The sequence below is a fragment of the Gymnoscopelus braueri genome (genome assembly GCF_963280865.1).
Source record: "Gymnoscopelus braueri genome assembly, chromosome: 18".
Classification (NCBI taxonomy): domain Eukaryota; kingdom Metazoa; phylum Chordata; class Actinopteri; order Myctophiformes; family Myctophidae; genus Gymnoscopelus; species Gymnoscopelus braueri.
Window position 1 is genome coordinate 41,398,973 of NC_137618.1, and position 21,750 is coordinate 41,420,722.

At 40.1% G+C, this 21,750-nt stretch overlaps 1 protein-coding gene across 1 annotated transcript in view; it reads right to left on the bottom strand.

Annotated features, from left to right (window-relative positions):
• The window catches only part of bard1 (BRCA1 associated RING domain 1), a gene marked incomplete at its 3' end in the record, with an annotated part of 50,613 nt that overhangs the window by 9,276 nt on the left and 19,587 nt on the right, over window positions 1-21,750 (bottom strand). The window contains exons 9-11 of the mRNA XM_080457055.1: window positions 17,897-18,014; window positions 17,005-17,140; window positions 13,494-13,586 (exon numbers count right to left, since the gene is read on the bottom strand). Coding sequence (XP_080313181.1) covers window positions 13,494-13,586; window positions 17,005-17,140; window positions 17,897-18,014 — 347 coding nt within the window. The remainder of the gene's footprint in view (window positions 1-13,493; window positions 13,587-17,004; window positions 17,141-17,896; window positions 18,015-21,750) is intronic.

The window sequence follows — 21,750 nt, forward strand, 5'->3', positions numbered from 1 at the left end:
TGAAGCATTATATTTTGATAGTCATCATTGCTATAGACTCAGTGTTTGTTCAGTAACGGGAGTCTCCATGTCTCTCCAGCTGTTTATTAAACAGAACATAAATTTTCAGGTAGGTGACAAAATCTCAGCCAATCAGGAGAGAGTACCCATTTATCAGCTTAATTTTTTTATAGTGTTACAGTTCCAATTGTGTCTGCTCATTTCTTAGTGTCATCACTTCCAAGTTCACTTGTTTAATCTGTATCCTGTCTGAGTTCTCTATCCTGATTGGATAAAATTGGTATCCCGACCTGAAAAAGCATTTTATGTTTAATAAAGAGCTGGAGACTCCTGTAATTGAACAAACACAATAGCAATGAGTACTATCAGAATATTGAGCTATTTAAAGGAGAGTGCCGGTCATTTTAGGTTGTATGTTTGATGTGTCGCTAATCACTCACCAACATACAAAGGAACGTTGAATATTTCCAGATCTGCCCCTGTTGTCCATTCTGCAGACCCCTTGCAGCGCCATAATGCAGACCGCTAATGCAGAACGACATGACGCTGGTTGCTTGTTTCTCTCACAGAACCTGGCGTGTGCCAGCTCATGCTCATGTGGGACATTCAGCGCATGTTTGAGTATCATGAGACTCCACGATGAGTAGTAGAAGAAAAAAAAAACGTAGCATCTGTTAAAATAGACGATATTCACTCTTACACACGTCTCCCATTATGCCGCTGCAAGGGGTCTGCAGAATGGACGACAGGGGATTCTCTGGAATAACTCAACGGCCCTTTCTATGTTGGTGAGTGATTAGCGACATATCAAAGATAACCTGGCCGGATCTCTCCTTTAACACTTATTTTAACCAAAGAAAATCACCTAATATAATAATCATATCATATTGATATCATATCATATTCTATATCCAATCATTTACTGTCAAAACCAGCTTACAATAGTAACAACAAGAACCACAATAACTTTGATGGTGTAACTTCATCAAGACACTGATGCTCAGGTTCACCTCGTAGATGAATGGTCGTGTCAGTTCATAATAGATCATCCTGGCTGACTGAAAACGAAGGGTCGGAGATGTACTGAACCACAACCACCCAGCCCGGTGTCCTCTCTCTCTCTCTCTCTCTCTCTGCTTGATCGACTGCTGAGCTCAGCAGAGGTGGAAACTGCAGACAGGGGCTGCAGGAGCTCATCCAAAACTTATCAAACAATGTGGGCACAAAACCTCTGTCATCTTGTTAACCCATTGAGACCGAGAACTAGGGCTGTGAATCGTCTGCTATCTCACGATTCGATTCAGATTCTTGGGGTCACGATTCCGATTTTTATCGATTTTTTTCAAAACAAACGATTCCCGATTCAAAAGCGTTTTTTTCCGATTCAAAAGCGTTTTTTTCCGATTCAAAAGCGTTTTTTCTAAAATAGCAGATCTACAAGCTCATAGCGCGGCACCGAGTGCCGCGCTATGAGCTTGTAGATCTGCTATTTTTAAATATTAATAATCTAAAATGACACAGATGCGTTCCAGGATTTAATGGGTTAAAGAAGAACATTTGGGAAATGCCTGCAAGTAACTCACTCTCTTGCCTCTCTTCTAACCTCCTCTGTCTTGGGGGCATGCCGTCTAGTTGTTTAATCTAATGTACAATAGGGTGCAATAGTTCATTGAACTAATCATTCTAATTTAAGATAAAAACAATAAAATACATATTTTTCTTTAAAGACAATAGCGACTACAAAGGATTGCTCCTCTGAGCACAGGTCTTCTTAAGGCTGAAACGCCCTCACAATGGTTTCCAGTGGAATCAATATGGCGACAGACTGTATTGCCCATCCTCTTACTAGTTACCATCGACTGGATCACGGGCACACTACACGCTGTACTATATGCCCAGAGGAATTCAGTCGACGCCTTCCTCCCACTTAGAAGATCTCGACTTTGCTGATAACCCAATGGCCCTCTCCTCAAAGAGGAATCACGAAAAAAACTGATCAATGATTATGCAAAGCAGGCAGGTCTTTCTTCATTTAAATCCTCAAAGACACAAGTCGTGTGCATTAACCCTTTAAGATCGGGAAAGCATCATTTGTGTCATTTTAAGATTTCTTCGGCTATTCAAAAATAGCAGATCTACAAGCTCATAGCGCGGCCGCGCTATGAGCTTGTAGATCTGCTATTTTTGAAAAATCGTGAAAATTCGTAGCAAAATCTTGGATTATATATTTTTTAAAGCGAACATTTGTAAAATATTTAGTTCCAGGGACCCCCAGAGGCAAAGATTTGAGTTACAAATGTCCGCCAAAAAAAAAAGGAAAGAAATTAAATATTTGCACAACTTTTCATGATTTTTCAAAAATAGCAGATTACAAGCTCATAGTGCGGCACTCGGTGCCACGCTATGAGCTTGTAGATCTGCTATTTTTGAATAGCCAAAGAAATCTAAAATGACAGAGACACGTTCCCGGATTGAACGGGTTAACACCATCAACCTTACTCCTTTCACCGTCAACGGTGTGCCACTTGACTATGCAGAGGACTTCACACTCACAGTACCTGCAAGGCATACAAGGAAAGCAGAGCCAAAAAAAGGACACAAGCGAGGCTCACCAAAGCCCAAGGGGCATTTACAATCTGGAAATGGAGACAATACAATCTCAGGACTAAGATTAAACTGCAATGTAAAAATATGTACTCATGTAGAGCTCAGAATGCTGGCGAGTGGTTAAAAGTTGAATAAAATAAGTTCCTTCCACAAAGGGTGCTTGAGAAAAATCTGCCGAATCTTCTGTCCCGAACAAATTAACTAATAAGTTAAAGAGCAGTACGGCAACAAGGAATGCGGATATGTGGTCTGTGAAATAAAACCAGGTCACATCCTTAAAGAGGTGGTGCCATGGTTTTGCACTTTTTCTGTTTTTCATGTGTCTATGAGGTTGATAGAACTTCATCAAGCCCCCTGGTGGTGTTTTTATGGTGTTTTATGTCTTCTCTGACTATTTTGAGTTTCTTCCTGGAGGCTGAAACCTTGAGGGTCAAACGTGCCAATAGAGAAACAGCCATTTAATGACACAGTAAAATTATACCCTCCCCCTCATTATCATAACACAACAGGTGTGGGCATGAGGAGGAGGAGGGACTAGGACAGGTGGGTGGTGCTAAGGTGGTGGAGGAGGTGCTAAGGTGAGAACCAGGTATACTTAATGAACTGGAGGCGTGTCCACATAAAAACATAATTTTAACACTTTATGTACATTTTTTTGAAAAAAAAAGTCCTGTGAAATCAAACCAGGTCACATCCTTAAGAATGGACAAGGACAGGATACAGAAGGCAGCATTAAGCCCCACAACACCTGGAAAATGGTAGCCTGGACGGCCAAAGAACACCTGGCGGAGAGCAGTTGAAGGGGAGCTAAAGGAAATTATGCTTACTGTACATGGGGGCGATCCAAGGAAAGTAGCACAACACCAAGATGAATGGCTTTGAATTGTCAAAGCCTTATTTCCCAAACAGGAATAAGAGGACTAAGTAAGTAAGTAAGTAACCAACTGTTTGTTTTCACCCCATTCTGTTTGACTGGTTGTCTGTCTGTTAGCCAGTGGTGTAAAGTAACTAAGTACATTTACTCAAGTACTGTACCTAAGTACAATTCTTTGGTATTTTTACTTTACTGGAGTATTTCCAATTCTCAATACTTTTACTTCTACTCCACTACATCTCAGAGGCAAATATTGTGCTTTTACTCCACTACAATTATCTGAAAACTTCAGTTACTAGTTACTTTGTACTGTAGATATAAATTATTACATTATAAAACATACATTAACCACTTTAGTCCTATTTTATACTTCAAACATTTTAGTACTTTTACTTTTGGTACTTTAAGTACATATTGATACCAATACTTTTGAACTTTTACGCAGTAAATTTTGAATTCCGGACTTTTACTTGTAACAGAGTACTTCTACATTGCAGCATTGATACTTTTACTTAAGTAAAACATCGGAGTACTTTTTCCACCACTGCTGTTAGCAAAACAACGAGGATGGATGGATGGATGTTCATTTAACTGAAAATGATCAGTGGCCGCCCTGGACTGCTGGCGTAGCGGTCCATGCAGGCACCTAGGTTACAATGTAGCCTGACAGCGGGTTGCGGGTTCGAGTCCCGATCCCGACGGCCTTCGCTGCGTGTCACCCCCCATCTCTGTCTCCCCATTTCCTGTCAGCCTACTTGTCCTATCTATAATAAAAGGCATAAAAAGCCCAAAAAGAAATCACAAAAAAAAAGAGAAAATGATCAGTAAGCTGCCCTGGTGAACTTTAGGGTTGTGAAGGTCACGGTCACAATCAAGGTCAAAGTCAAAATGTCAATTGGTCATAATATCTCAAGAACAAAGACACTTGGTAAGATGGGGTTTGATGCGTTGGATTCCTTGTGCAAAATTAGATCAAAAGATGTCATAATGTTAAAATTCTGTCTGTAAACAAAATAAAGTTAAGAACGGAGGAGGGACGAACTTTCACAATACTTGGTGGGAATGATCAGCAGGCTGCCGCAAAGACAACAACATTTTGGTCAAAAAAGGTTAAAAGACAAGGACACAATCACAGGAAAGGGCCAAACTCATATCTAAGGTTGAAGTGGCATATCTTGACTGTTGCGGTATCAGCAGAGGTACAGTATTAACTCATGTCATCCACGTTCCAACCACTTTGCAATCTGTGCTATAATGTGTAGCATGAATAACATCACATTGATGTCTTAATGCCTACTAGCCTTTTTTTAATATAGATTTTTTTTTTGTCTATAAAAGACGTGCTTGACGATTTAATTGTCCAAAACTGAACTATATAAAGAGGCAGTGCCACAGTCTTATTTCCTCCTAAATGAGCATCATGTATTATTATAATAGAGAAATAAATTTTTTTTAAGTACAGTAAGAGTTAAAATGCAGTTTCTTTTCTGTGGACACACCCCCACAGTTCATTCCAGGTTGGGACTTCAGGGCCACCCACTTCATAAATATTTCATATCTGCTGCTACTTGCACAGGAGACTGAGGTACTTTATTTCTATTATATTTTATTTATTCATTGAGCACACAGCTTGACATTGGTTTGGGTTATATGTTTCGTTTTTCTTTCCTTCTCTCTACTCTCAAGATTATCTATTTGGTAACTGTGATTCATTGGGAGCTTGTAATTCCTTTTAACAGGACGTTCATGAAAGTCCTTGCGGGCTTGTTTCCAATGAGGGCCTGTGAGCAATTAGGGGTTAAGAGTCTTGCTCAGGGACAAATTTCATTTCATCGACACACATGCTGGCGTGGCCTGGAATCTTACCTGGGGCAACCAGGGCCTCTGGCTCCCTAGGAGGGCTCACTAACCACTCAGCTATGGCCGCCAAGAGTAGAGAAAGTCATTTCACCCACTCTTTTAACCCAGGGTTCAATCTGTGTCATTTTAGATTTTAGCTAGAACCATTATTTTATACTTTGGCTATTCAAAAATAGCAGATAAACAAGCTCATAGTGCGAAAATATATATTTTTTTAAAGCGAACATTTGTAACTCAAATCTTTACTTCTGGGGGTCCCTGGAACTCAATATTTAAGATGGGGGTCGGCGGCCAAATACATATAATTTTTAGATTTGAGGGTCTTTGATATGAAAAAAGTTTGAGCACCACTGATATGGCAACATACGTTTTTCAGAAACCCGTTAGGATTTAGAAGACATTTGTTGAATCCTGTAAAGTTGACGTGGCGTGACAATGGACTTGTGCCCTCGCCAAAGCATTACTCTCACTGACCATCGGTCTGTGTGAGGATGGGGACCTCTGGAACACACTGGTGGTCCCTGCCAGTGGTGTTAAGTAACTAAGTAATGTACATTTACACAAGTACTGTACTGAGGTACAATTTTGAGGTACTTTTTTACTTTACTGGAGTATTTCCAATTGTCTATACTTTTACTTCTACTCCACTACATCTCAGAGGAAAATATTGTACTTTTACTCCACTACAATTATTTGAAAACTTTAGTTACTACTTACTTTGCAGATATAAATGATTACATTACAAAACATACATATACCACTTTAGCTCTGTTTTATACCTAGGCTATTTAGAAATAGCCGATCTACAAGCTCAGAACGCGTCGCGATGCGATGCGTTGTGAGCTTGTAGATCTGCTATTTTCAAACATTTTAGTGCTTTAAGTACATTTTGATACCAATACTTTTGTACTTTTACTCAAGTACATTTTAAGTACTTCTACATTGCAGTATTGGTACTTTTACTTAAGTAAAACATTTGAGTACTTTTCCCACCACTGGTCCCTGCGGAGCACAACCTTTGGTGTGTTCATGTGCGTGGCTGTGTGGTGTGTGCTGCTCCCAACTCGTTCATTAATCATGTAGGAGTGCACCATTTTTAAACACGTCAAGTTCTCCTATTAATAAACATGGCTCCACAAAAAAAAACTATGCTGGTGTAAGACATTAGCTGCAACAAATAGTGTTTTACATGCATGGATTACACAGACTATCAAAGACCATTGCACATTACTTCACAAATACATTTCCTGATTGTTCAGGTGCATTCACATTAGGTGCGACACCACACATGCTGTATTATTTTATTATGTGATTTGATATTAATGAATGCGATGGGAGGTATATGGTCTCGATACGCAGTCCTGTCTGTTTCTATGCACCCATTTGACAGAAGCTTGCCGCTTACAAAAAAGTTAAGATGCCCAGGAAAGACAGCCTTGCATATTTTATCCATAGCGGATGGTCTCTAGAGTAAAGTCAACTCCATAAAAGAATACAAAACAGAAAAAAGTACCAACATCCCGGCACTGCCTCTTTAAAAGTAACCAACATGAATAGAAAAATATTGTAATATAATTGTGCATTCAATTACCATACTATTGTGCTATGACTGCACATCTAGAAGCGGAACATCATTGGCGGTAATGAGACTAGAGATAGTCGGGAAAAAAAGAAGAAAAATTGCATTATATTGATCAAACAAGCCTAATGCCTTCTGACCAATGATGCTCAAAATAAAAGCCTTCCAAACCAGGCTTACTCTCAACCCATTCAGCAGCAGAGTGACATTAAGTTCCAGAACCGTTTTCCACATTTAAGACCATAAATTTCTGACCGGTGAGATTCAACCATAGTTATAACATGGTAATGTTATATGGAATATATTGGGAGTTATGGCCAAAAGTATTTATTTTTGTATTATTTGGCATTATTTTGTATACTTTATATTAGTTTATTATTTCTGTGTTTTGCAAGGTGGAGAGGTTGTTGGACAGGGAGAGACTGGGTTAACCCATTCAATCGGGGAACGCATCTACAAATGTCTTCTAAATCCTAACAGTTTTCAGTGGTTCTAAAACTTTTTCATGTCAAGGACCACCCACAATTATATGTATTTAGTCGCGGACCCCCATCTGAAAATATTTTGTTCCAGGGACCCCCAGAAGCAAAGATTTGAATAAAAAAAATTCCCTGTATACGTCTTCATATATTTGCACACATTTTCAAGATTTTTCAAAAATAGCATATCTACGAGCTCATAGCGCGGCACTCTGTGCCTCGCTATGAGCTTGTAGATCTGCTATTTTTGAATAGACAAAGTGTAAAATAATTATCATAGCTAAAATCTAAAATGACACAGATGCATTCCCGGGCTTAATGGCTTAACTGGCTGATTGACACTGGCAGCTTTCTGCACGGGGGAGATTGGAAGCGTTTTACTTTCTGTCCGTGGAGAATTGGTGCTCCCAGCTGGTACCCCGCTGGTGCTTCCATGACGCCGAAGCTGCGGGTTTGGCTGGGGCAGCCAGCAGAGTCCTATACGAAGCCAACAGACGGTGATGACAGAGGAACGACAGCTGAACGGCAGACACTCAAATCTTTCCTCCCACCAAAACCAACGCATGAAAGACTTTGTGCTAAAACAACGGGCTGTTTGGGACCTGTTTTGAGACTGTATTGTTTAGTTTGGGTTTTAGGACATGTCTTGTGTTTACTATTGTTAAGTTTAATTAGTTTGGCCCGGATTGTTGGCGTAACCGTCTGGGCACCTAGGCTGATAATCCAGCCTGACAGCGTGTCGCGAGTTCAACTCCCGATCTCGACGACCTTTGCTGCGTGTCTCCCCCCCATCTCTCTCCCAGTTTCCTGTCAGTCTACTTTCCTATCAATAAAGGCAGAAAAAGCCCCAAAATATATATATATTTATTTATTTATATTTATATACCGGTAGTCAAAATAGTCAACCCCTATAACTATTTACAGAAATGTGAACGGATAACTCAAGTGCAAACAAAGTAAACCCAAAGTAATTAAACTTTTATATATATATGTATATACATACATGTAAGTTGTACAGTCCCTTCATATCACGTTGTGTCCTTTACCTTTATACCCTTGGACTAAGGGGCTTAACAATTGGGTGGAAATAAATAGTCAATTTGGAGTGTCCTTGCCTTCTATGGAATAAATTGAAATACCCCTGCTACGGCATGCATAATATTCAATGTTCATGGTCACCTGGTGCAGCTGAATGGAGAGCTCATGGTTCAGTTTAACCCATTAGAGGTTCCGATTCTACAAAATGTCTTCTAAATCCTAACAGTTTAAAAAAAAAAACATGTTGCTATGTCAGTGGTTCTCAAACCTTTTCATGTCAAAGACCCCAAAATTATATGTATTTGGCCGCGGACCCCCATCTCAAAATATTTTGTTCCAGAGGCCCCCAGAAGCAAAGATTTGAGTTACAAATGTTCCCTTTACAAAAAAATATATATTCATAAGATTTGCACAAATTTTCTTGATTTTTCAAAAATAGCAGATCTACAAGCTCATGGCGCTTTTTAGCTCAAATCTAAAAATGACACAGATGTGTGCCAGGTCTTAATGGGTTAAGCGGTGTTGTGAATGAAAAAGTGCCAGCCAGTATCCTGTTTATGCAAACCAAGAAGGCGGTGGGAACTGCAAATAAGTTGGCTTCTCACAAGTCTTTTTTTTTTCTCTTTTCATTGACAACTTCCCAATTTCCCCCATCACGTGTAGTTCCCGTCACTGCTAACCCCTACAGTTGGTCATGTGGGTGGTGTAGTGTAGACAGTCATTTCTCTCCTTACTATATACATAATTTGGGGCAGCCATAGCTGAGTGGTTAGTGAGCCCGCCTAGGGAACCAGCTGGCCCTGGTTGCCCCAGGTTCGATTCCAGGCTATCCCAGCATATGTGCCGATGATATGAAATTTGTCCCTGAGCAAGACTCTTAACCCCAATTGCTCACAGGTTCTCATTGGAAACAAGACCGCAAGGACTTTCATGAACGACCTGTTAAAAGGAATTATCCTTTTTATAATGGGAGATTCCAGGAGTTTCTTTTCATGCAGTGGTTTTCAACCAGTGGTCCGGGGACCACCAGTGGTCCTTGAGGGAGTACCAGGGGGTCCCCAGCTAAATTAGTTAACATAGTGTCACAATCATTTTTAACCACTTAGCTTTGGCTATTCAAAAATAGCAGATATACAAGCTCAGAGCGCGGCACCGAGTGCCGCGCTATGAGCTTGTAGATCTGCTGTTTTTGAAAATCCTTGAAAAAGTGTGCATATCTTCGAATTTTTATATTTTTTTAAAGCGAAAATGTACTGATATCTTTGGTTCTGGGGGTCCCTGGCACAAAACATTTTTAAAAAATGGGTGGTCCGCGGCCAAATGTGTATCAATTTAGGGGTCCATTGGCATGAAAAAGGTTGAAAACCACTGACCTAATGCATGCAGAGGAGCACACCATCTCTCCCCACTGAACAGACAACCTGACCTCCAACCTACAGGGCATAGCAGTGGCGGCCATTTCCGAAAATATTTATATCAATTAATTTAAGCCCAGAATCAAGCCATCCAGGGTCCTGGTGAATCATGACCATAAAACGTTTGATTCTGTGAAAAAAAACTTTTTTGAAAACGGCAAAACAAAGGGTATTTATTAAATATAGTATATCATATAATTAAATATAAAATAAAATCAGAGAAAAAAATGTTTTATGGTCATGATTCACCAGGGCCCTGGATGGCTTGATTCTAGGCTTAAATTAATTGATATAAATATTTTTGGAAATGTCGATGGGGAAAATGCATTGAGTATTTTGAAGTGGAACCAGAAAATGGCCGCCACTGCTATGCCCTATATGAGTTGCTAGTGCAGTGACAGAGATCACCCTAACCCCTGCCGGCCTCCCACCTGTGAACACGGCCAATTGTGGCCAAGACAGGGACCGTGGAGAATTCGAACCCCTTGTCTCTGTGGTGGTAGGCAGGGACTTAACACCTGCACCACACATATTTAAGTGTTTATGTTTAAAGTATAATGGTTAAGTTTATAAGACAATTTATTGCTGGCTGAAGTTAGACTGAATAGCTAAATTATGTAAAGAAACAAACTTTTTGTTGCCAAATTAATGAAATAAAATGAAATAGAACGGGGCAGAATTGTCTGATGGATAGTAGCTACTGTGATTTCCTTGGTGCCTTGCCAAAGTTAATCCGCATTAACTCTTTGACTGCGGACGACGCGATAACGCGTCAAGTGCTACTTTGTCCAGTTGGCCGTCGACGCGTTCGACGCGCGTTCATTGTTTAATCTCTGATTGCGCTATGCTGCTTAATATTCAATGTTATTCTCGAGTTCCACTTACTTCACGGACATCTGCATCCGGTTTCATGACCTGGATTCCGTTTCCGGTTTTTGATTTTTTTCCCCAGTCATTTTCGTCCAAAATAGGACACACGGTATAACGGACAAACGGACAGGTTCTCTTCTATAATCTATGGTCTGGGTGACGATCAGTCATCGCCGTCGTGTATCACATCGTAATTTTGGCCGATCAAAACAATCTGGGACGACGTCACATCCGTTTTCATGTTTTTCCCTGTCTAATCTATCAAGAAGGGTGAGAGAGACCCAACGACCTGATCAAGCTGTCATGTGCTGCTCTCTAGTGGCGGATTTGTGCTGGGTCTTTAAATTATGTGTCCTTAAATTATTTTCATGAGAAAAATTCAAAATATAAAAATAAAAAAAACACGAAAATTGCTGGCACTGGGGGAGTACTTTATGAAAATACTCTGGCAGTCAAAGAGTTAACAGAGTATATCCTCAATATTTTTGTGTTAATTTAATGTTTTTTTTATGAATGCAGTGATAACACATCTCTTAAGTACTTCCAGCTTTTTGGTTAAATATTACAGGCCTACAGTATGGCTAACATGTTCCTAGGACTTTTCACATTTGGCTCCACAGATATTATATAGTATAAAGATATAGTCATTGTCAAAACTTGGATAAGTAGAAAAATATAAATATTTTTATAACAGCTAAAAAAAGACAAATATATTACAGTAGAAATACTTTTGTCTTGTCAGCGAATATGCAGAGCATCACTCATATTCACTTGGGACAGCACAACAATACGGGGCAGGGCTCTTGATATATTAAACACTAATACCTGCTTTTGGTAAGTGTGAACCACCTGGTCGAACTAAGTCTGACTCGTACAAACATGAACATGATACTTTTGAGGAACAAGAAGAGGAATATACATACTACTGTGTCGTATCGATTTGAACCAGGTATGCGGAGAAAGTCATGCAGAAATAATGATGTGGAAAGGGTCACTGAGGTTGTGTATGACAGCAATGTTGCTGCTGGTACGGCAGCTGCAGTATACACAGGACAAATGGGAGCTATGGGAATAGTTTGGTGATGTCGACAGAGGGTGAAACCTGGTGCGGCCCAAGTATTCAACCTTCTGGAAACAATAATCGATGCCAACTTTGACTCCGTAATGGGTAACTAACTTGGTCACTCCAATTTCACTCACCCACCTTCAGCATAGTATATATAACTGATTTGATTCCTTATCCGAAAATAATTGTATTATATTTTGTTTTGTATTCACATGTATTTCTTTCTAGAGACGGGACCGACCCCATACCTGACCGGAAACGTCGGCGATCGGCCAACACATCACCGATATTTTTTTAAGAAAAGGGCAAAAGAAAATCAGTCTTTGACGTTTATTATAGTCCATCGTGCGTAGCGCCGTGAGCGCACCCAACCTACTACTTGAGACCAGTGGTGGAAAGTAGCTAAGTACATTTACTCAAGTACTGTATTTAAGTACAATTTTGAGGTATTTGTACTTTACTTGAGTATTTCCAATTTCCAATACTTTTACTCCACTACATCTCAGAGGCAAATATTGTACTTTTACTTCACTGCAATTATTTGACAATTTTTGTTACTAGTTACTTTGCAGATATAAATTATTATATTATAAAATACACATTAACCACTTTAACCATATTTTATACAAAGGCTATTTGAAAATAGCAGATCTACAAGCTCACAACGCGTCGCATTGTGTGCTTGTAGATCGGCTATTTTCAAACATTTTAGTACTTTTACTTTTGGTACTTGAAGTATATTTTGATGCCAATACTTTTGTACTTTAACTCGAGTAATATTTTGAACACAGGCCTTACAGAGTACTTCTACATTGTGGTATTGATACTTTTACTTAAGTAAAAAATGTCAGTACTTTTTCCACCACTGCTTGAGACTGCAACCGTGCCCACAAAACATCTTGATGATATTATACGTATTCCTATACCGTGCTAGCATGTTGATTTTAACAAGCACAAATACGCGCCAATTAACGACTAAGTTCACAACAGCAATTTGCAGGCCTGTCATACAGATTTGCGCAGTGCCGGTCAGCAGACTGTGGGCCCACTTCCACATGCACTGGAAACCTCATCAGTAAGAAAAAGACAAGAGCATATACAGGCCTTTTGAAATAGTCAAATATAATATTAAAAAACAAACCCTTTATTTATGTTATATAAGTATTTCTGTATGTTGGCCCTGAACATCTTGCCACATACCCAGGTGGACCTCGAGTTAGCAAAAAGGTTGAGAACCTTTGCCAGAGCTAGTTTGAATATACATTTCTTTTGAAAAATGACTTAAATATCTCCTGAATTAGGCTACAGGCTAAAAACAATGGGATTCTTTGGTAATATTCCACAGATGTTCCTTGACTTTTATCAGAGAACATATCTCATCATTACTTTGCGCACATGAGTGTTATAAAGAGTTGTGGTCCTGTGTAGCGTAATAGCATAACATTACGAAAAGACTGTGTGGCTTAATGGTAAAAACATTAGAGTAGTGAGGTTATTAGCCGTTTCCTGCAGGGGCCTTCGATAAATAAAAAGGCATACAAGTAAATATACTTTTTTCTTTTCTTCGCAAGCTGTTACTGGGATATTGCAGCAGCACACAGCCTATGAGGTTGAGCAGTAACACAGTCTGATATCCTATTTGAATACATCATTCACACACACACACACACACCCGAGGCGAGAGCTCTCTTCTGCACATACTCACAGCTATATCGGAGCACCCAGCGCCCAGCGAGCACACCCAGGAGGGTGGAGAGGGTGGTGGGCATGGGTCCGTCTGGTACCACAACGTGGCTCACTGCAGGGGGGGGAAGAGAAAACATATACCTCACTCAACAGCAGCAGTGGTGTAAAGTAACTACCGTATTTTCCGCACTATAAGGCGCACCGTCAGTGCGCCTCATAGTGCGGATGCGCCTTATAATTCGATGCGCCTTATATATATGTATCAATATTGGTTCCCTTGGTTTCCGCACTATAAGGCGCACCGTCAGTGCGCCTCATAGTGCGGATGCGCCTTATAATTCGATGCGCCTTATATATATGTATCAATATTGGTTCCCTTGGTTTCCGCACTATAAGCCGCACCGTCAGTGCGCCTTATAGTGCGGATGCGCCTTATAATGCGGTGCGCCCTATATATGAAAATAATACATTTATTGAAGGTGCGCCTTATACTCAGATGCGCCTTATAGTGCGGAAAATACGGGTAAGTGCATTTACTCAAGTACTGTACTTAAGTACAATTTTGAGGTATTTTTTTTACTCTACTGGAGTGTTTCAAAATGTCTGTACTTTTACTTCTACTCCACTACATCTAAGAGGCAAATATTGTACCATTACTCCACTACAGTTATTTGACAACTTTAGTTACGAGTTACTTTGTAGATTTTGATTGTTATTACATAACATGCATTAACCACTTCAGCCCTACAGTATATACATTTCGGCCATTTGAAAATAGCCTATCTACAAGCTCACAATGCGTCGCATTGTGAGCTTGTAGATCTGCTATTTTCAAAACATTTTTACGCATTTTATACATTTGAAAACTTTGTGAAATGGGACATTCTGCATAATGGGTACTTTCTACTTTTGGTACTTTAAGTACAAGAGCATTTCTACATTGCGGTATTGATACTTTTACTTAAGTAAAACTCTTGAGTACTTTTTCCACCACTGCACAAAGGAAAAGTAGCATACTGGAAGGGTACAAAGCATATAAAAAAGGAACGTATCATTGCATTCAACATCAAATCTCAGGTGGAAAAGACGCTGTCATATTCAATATCCTCCACTTGTTCAAAAACAGCCATAAAACCTTTTCTTTTCCCCATTTTCTTATTTATATTGGAAAGAAACAGAGAGTCTGACTATGAAATGCCTTTGTTCTGATTGACTGCAATGTTATGCAAGTCTGAGAAACCGGCCCAATTCATAAGAGACTGAGACAAAGACACAGAATTATGAGTTAATCAAAAATTAAGTACAGGCTTATTGCCTCTTCAGTCAACAAGCCGCGGTGGCTGACAACTACGAAATGACTATAATTATATCTCCGGGGCAAAAAAGATCCTTGCGTAGTGCGTCAAGTGTGGATTCGCCTTGCCTTAACCCTTTAAGACCGGGAACGCATCTGTGTAACCACTTTAGCCATTATTTTATACTTTGGCTATTCAAAAATAGCAGATATACAAGCTCATAGCGCGGCACCGAGCTTGTGTGCTATGAGCTTGTAGATCTGCAATTTTTTTTAAATGTGTGCAAATCTTTGAATACTGTATATATTTTTAAAGCGAACATTTTTAACTTCTGGGGGGGTCCCTGGAACAAAATATTTTTTAGATGGGGGTCCGCGGCCAAATATATATAATTTTGGGTGGTCCTCGACATGAAAAACTTCGAGAACCACTGATTATAGCAACAAAAAAAAAATCAAAAACAAATGTTTGCTTTAAAAAATATATATATATATATATATTCAAAGATTTGCACAAATTTTCACGATAAAAAAAATATATATGCAGATCTACAAGCTCGCTTGCAGATCTGCTATTTTTGGATAGCCCAAAGAAATCTAAAAATTACACACAGACGCGTTCCCGACTTTAATGGGTTAAGTTCAACATGCGAGTGATTTTCCGAAAGCGTCAACTTGAATCCCCTCCGGTCAGACTTTGGAGACGGAGGAGAGAGAGAGAAACACTTCTATTTTCCATTACTGTTTGCTCGTCACTCTGACAGCGCTTTCCAAACGGCTTATGAGGAATCGCTTCAATTACTTTTTGCATTCTGCCGCTCTTCCAGCCATTACTAGGCAACAGTGAAGAAGCTGCCACCGCGGCTACTACATCAGAATGACAAACGAAGCTATGAAAAGCTCTCGCTAGTTACAGCTGTGGTTCCCGTGAGTGATAATCCTTAAGTAGCTACCATCTGGAGGTTTTCTTTTCTTTTTTATTAACACAAAAAAGGTCAAATTTAGCTGGTAAAACGTAGGATGGGAGACAAAGACTTCCATACTTCAGAAGTAACAAAACAAAACAATATGAAAATGATTCAGGAAAGCTACAAACACAGGGACAATTCGACCTCCAGATTAGGGACCTCCTTCAGTGGATGAGTGCTGAGCCGGCCACCTGCTGAGTGCTAGTTTTAGACAGATGCTAGGTTCAGTTTTTACCTGATATCCTAGTTTCATTTTGCACTCTATTTATGTGACTATTTACCTTGTTTGTAGACAAGGGTTCATGCTTACCCTGGTCTCGCAGTTGTTAACACATTGCCTGCCAAGGAGGCATATATGTGTCCTTTAAAATCAACCTATGAATGATGCCTTGACTGCGAGAGAACAATAGAACTGGAAATGACATTATCCCCCCAAAAAATAACCCTGTGCACTCCAATGTGTCGTGCTATGAGCTTGTATATCTGCTATTTTTTAATAGCCAAAGTATAAAATAATGGTTAAAGTGGTTACACGGATGCGTTCCGGGTTTTAAAGGGTTAAGGCAAGGCGAATCCACACTTGACGCACAACGCAAGGATCTTTTTGCCCCGAAGATAAAATTAGAGTCATTTCGTAGTTGTCAGCCACTGCGGCAATGAGATTTAGAAAAACACATCTAGCTCTGATTTTTTCTCCCAGACTGGGTTTTTTGGTGAAAATGAGCTATATTCAACTGCCGATAACAACAGAATGGACGATCGCGGTTACAATGATTTTGTTCCGGTGGATAGAAGAGAACCTCCCCCTCCCACCAGACAGCTTCCGTGTCCACATCGTGGCTTCCGTGGTTCTCCGTGGATCGTCAAAATAGGGTAAAAACGCTGGCAGAGGCGGATGAATTAATTAATAAATACCAGGCAGTGAATGTGTTAAAGGGGTAGTTCACCCCCAAAATAACTTTTTTTCTATTGATTACTGACCATCTGGAGCCTTGAATTCATAGATATTTTTTTGTTTTTGTCACATTCCTAAGCCAATAATTTGATTATAATAAATGTGTCCCCATTGATTCCGGTAGGAGACACAAATGCATTTGTGGGGCTAAATTTATTATAATCAAATAATAAAGGAAGGAATGCGACAAAAACAAATAAATATCCATGAATTCAAGGCTCCATGGGGTGAGTAATCAATAGAAAAAAAGTTATTTGGGGGGTGAACTACCCCTTTAAGAGCGTCTTCTAAATGCCTAAATTGTAAATTGTACCTGATCCGGAGAAAGCCTCCGCTTTTTTCCCTCCCAGTAGCCGGCCCAGTTTGACCACTTGGTTCTGCTGGGACCGGGACAGTTTGCTGGCCAGAAGCACCACCTGTTCCTCCCTTCTCGCCACCCCGCCGCTCAGCTGGAACGGCACACAATGAAATAGCACAGGGTCAACAAAAAAAAGAAAAGAAAAAGGATGCACTCACCCCGTGCCCTCACATAATGAAAAGTCTGGTACTCTAGAGGAAAGACGTCAAAGAGAGAAGAAAGGAGGTTGATCTTTTTTTAAGCAATGGTTACTCATTAAAATGTGTTGTACCCCAACTTAGAAGGGTTCATGTCTGTGGGGACCTGCTGTACGGCACGGTGACGACATTATGGTTTATGAACGCATATGCATCATTTAGTTTCAGGCTCGTGTTTTTCTACTACAGTAGGTCGAGGTCAAATCGGACTTCCTGTCAGTTTAACCCATTAAGACCGGGAACGCATCCGTGTCATTTTCAGATCTCTTTGGCTATTAAAAAATAGCAGATCTGCAAGCTCATAGCGCGGCACCGAGTGCCGCGCTATGAGCTTGTATATCTGCTATTTTTTTTAAATCAAGATTTTAAAGCGAACATTTGTAACTCAAATCTTTGCTTCTGGGGGTCCCTGGAAAAACATATTTTTGGATGGGGGTCCCTGGAACAAAATATTTTGAGATGGGGGTCCGCGGCCAAATACAGATCATTTTGGGGGTCCTCGACATGAAAAAGCTCGAGAACCACTGATGTATCAATTTTTTTTAAAAATTTTTTTTAGGATTTAGAAGACATTTTGTAGAAGTAGGGCCTCAGGTCTTAATGGGATAATCTCGTAGCGTACACTATTCTAATTCCCACGCGGCCCTTACCGAGGCTGGAGGAGTAATGGCTGTGCCAGCAGGGTCGGGTCCTACTGAGACTGTCTGGAACACCGCCTGCATCTCCGGAGTCACGGCGTAGTCTGCCGGCCGCTTTCCATGCAGATTCCTGTCATTAAGAAAAGAGGCTTTTTTTTACTTCAAAACAAATCAGACACACACACACACACCATTTATTACTTGATTACTTGCGAGGTAAAACTGCAGTCTGTGTGTACAGAGTAGCGTTGATTTTGACAACACATTTTTATTAAGTTTTAGGCAGTCTTTTGAATCAAATTCCATTGAGTCATATCTTAGTCATCTGAAATGTTTTACTGTTAGTCTAGTTTTAGTTGACTAAATATCATAAGTCGACTTAGTCGATAAGTTGATTTAGTCGACTAAAATGTATTTTGGCGGTGCCGTGATGGCGTCGTAATGGCTGATTTTACACTTGGTTGCATGCTGAAAATAGCAGATCTACAAGCTCACAACGCGGTGCAGCGCAGGCAGGTATACCCGAGTGTGTAAGTAAGCACCAGACTGGTATTGTTTCTGCTTCCCTGTGTGTGTGTATCCATGTCTCAGTCCTGTTCCACTCCAGTTCATATACACTACATATACGTTACATTTACTTAACCACTTATCCCCTCTAGACTTGGTAAACCGGAACCCGAGTTGGCTCTCTACTTTCCCAGTCTACACACCAAGCTTGTGAGCTTGTAGATCAGCTATTTTTGGCTAATGTTCCGCCCAGAATGGGGGCCGACTCATAATTCCAACATCCCATTATTCCGACCGTTAGAGTGTGAGGTTAGGGTTAGGGGTTAGGGTTATAGTAGTTGTAATGGGGCCAGTCGGAACAATGGGATGTTGGATTAATGGACAGGTTACCCCCAGAATGTGGATGCTGGGGTTCAAGTGGTTAATACGCTTGGAGTTATATTTGTAAATCATTTTGTTCATTTTGTAAATACACATTAGAAGAATACAACAACTACAGTAATAAGACTGGGGACAGGTTTGCCGTTGGCCGTTCAGTGACTAGTTAGTTCATTACAGTGCACCATGTTGCAACACTTTAGCGCACCATGTATATGTATACAGTGGTGAGAACAAGATGCCGATTTACAATCTCAAAAAAGGCCAGAAGAGCGTTAACGACATAGCCTGATTATCAGACTGAAGCTGCGTGGAGCTTCACGCGACACGTTGTGAGCTTGTAGATCTGCTATTTTCAAAAAATTTAGTACTTTTACTTTTGGTACTTTAAGTACATTTTGATGCCAATACTTTTGTACTTTTACTCAAGTAAAGGTTGAATTCCGGACTTTTACTTGTAACAGAGTACTTCTACAATGCATTATTGATACTTTTACTTGAGTAGAACGTTTGAGTACTTTTTCCACCACTGGTATAGGACCCTGGGGGACCACGGTCAACTAAGTATAGAGTTTAAAGTGGTTTAAATGACCACATAATTACCCACACCAATCTTTATGTCACATGATAGCACATCTATCAAGAGAGCCAACAGGTCCCACAGACTCCTTATAGTTTCTGCTGCTAATTACGTGAAGGAAGACCGACGACACCTGGCAGAGCGAGGGAGAGGAAGACAAAGAATGGAGGGAGAAACGGAAGAGGAGAGGAAGGAGGTGGGGAAGTGGAAAACCAGCGGGTCGTCTCTAAAAGATTAGGCGTCAGCAAAGATAACACCTGGGGGACAATTAATAGGTCCAGTGGTCCATAAAATATTTCATTTGGATTCATACCCCCACACACAAACACACAGAGACACACACACACACACACACACACACACACACACAAACAAATGGAAACGGTCCATGACGCCATCGCATTATATGCAAAGATCCACACACTCGGGTGGCAAAGACATCACTTTTTTGGTTTATCCCATTCAATCCGGGAACTCATTTGTGTCATATTAGATTTATTTGGCTATTAGAAAATAGCAGATATACAAGCTCATAGCTATGAGCTTGTAGATCTGCTATTTGTTTTTTGAAAAATCGTGAACATTTGTGTAAATATGGTTTTACTTTTTTTTTTTTCACTAGTTTTGTACACTCAAATCTTTGCTTCTGGGGGTTCTACAAATGTCTTCTAAATCCTAAAAATGTTCTGAAACTACGAGCTTGTAAATCTGCTATTTAAAAAAAAATCTGTGCAAATCTGTGCAAATCTTTGAATATATATTTTTTTAAAGCGAACATTTGTTAAATATGTTGTTCCAGGGACCTCCAGAAGCAAAGATTTGAGTTACAAATGTTCGCTTTAAAAAAAAAAGATATATATTCAAAGATTTGCACACATTTTCAAGATTTTTCAAAAATAGCAGATCTACAAGCTCGTAGCGCGGCACCGAGTGCCGCGCTACGAGCTTGTAGATCTGCTATTTTCAAATAGCCAAAGTATGAAATAATTGTTATAGCTCAAATCTAAAATGACCCAGACGCGTTCCCGGTCTTAATGGGTTATGCGGCAGCATGCCGGCAGAATATCTAAAGAAAGTGTGGAAAGTTGTGCGGGGGAGGTGAAGTCTGAGAGCTGCTCTCCTTTACAGCAGTCTCTCCACTCACATGCTTTTATTTTGTCAGAAGGAGAAGCATGATGGTGCTGCAGTGGTACCAGTGGTGGAAAAAGTACTCACATTTTTTACTCAAGTAAAAGAATCAATACTGCAATGTAAAAAATACTCTATTGAAAGTAAACGTAATGTATAAAAAATTACGTTAAAGTACAAGATTATTGGTATAAAAATGTACTTAAAGTACCAAAAGTAAAAGTACTCATTATGCAGAAGGTCCCACTTCACAAGTTTTCAAATGTATAAAAATCCTTTGAAAATAGCAGATCTACAAGTTCACAACACGTCGTGAACTTGTACATCGGCTATTTTTAAATTTCCAAAGTATATACTGTATGCAAGTGGTTTGGTGATAATAATCAAAATCTACAAACTAACTAGTAACTAGTTATCAAATAATAGTGGAGTAAAAGTACAATATTTGTCTCTGAGATGTAGTGGAGTAGAAGTAAAAGCATTGACAATTGGAAATGCTCCAGTACGTCAATATTGTACTTAAGTACAGTACTTGAGTAAATGTACTTAGTTACTTTACACCACTGGTACCATCCATAGCCACACAGCCACAATTCCAATCAGGAGATGAAAAAAATTGTTAATTTAGCAGCTCTGAGCGGAATACTGATTACAACTGCAGCGGCGCAGCATGCCGGCCTTCATTAACACCAAACACCAAACAGACACGTCTGTCTCGTACATCAAGCACCGAGCTTTCAAAATCAGTCAATCTAGCCGTTGATACAAAACAAATCGTGCGACGCCCCTGATCGTGAGCTGTGGAGCGGATCTAGAGAAGATGACACAAGACGCCGGGGGGGGGGTGTCACGTCACGTCACGTCACCGGAGGTGGGACGTGATCATCTGTGGAGACGCAGATACTCTCCCTGAGAGTGTCAAAGCAGAGGCATAGTATCTGCATAAACAGGCATAAACAGGAATAAACAGGAGGTGTGCCTCCTTGTTTACGCACATCCAGAATAAGACCTTCCACCAATGTTGTCCTCCTTAATAAGCCTCACCAATTTAAAGGTGAATTTCACTAATTTTGAACCTAAAAGGCCATTGGTGTGAGATCATCATAAATGTATAGTGCGGGGGGGGGAAATACCCTGCCTCTTATGTGTATTTCTCCACGAAAAGTGAAGTGAAAGCGTGTGCGCGATGATGTCCAACACGTCGTTAGGCATACGGAATGTATACCTCACAGCGAAGGGATTTAGGTTCAAAATCTGCAAACTTTCCCATTGA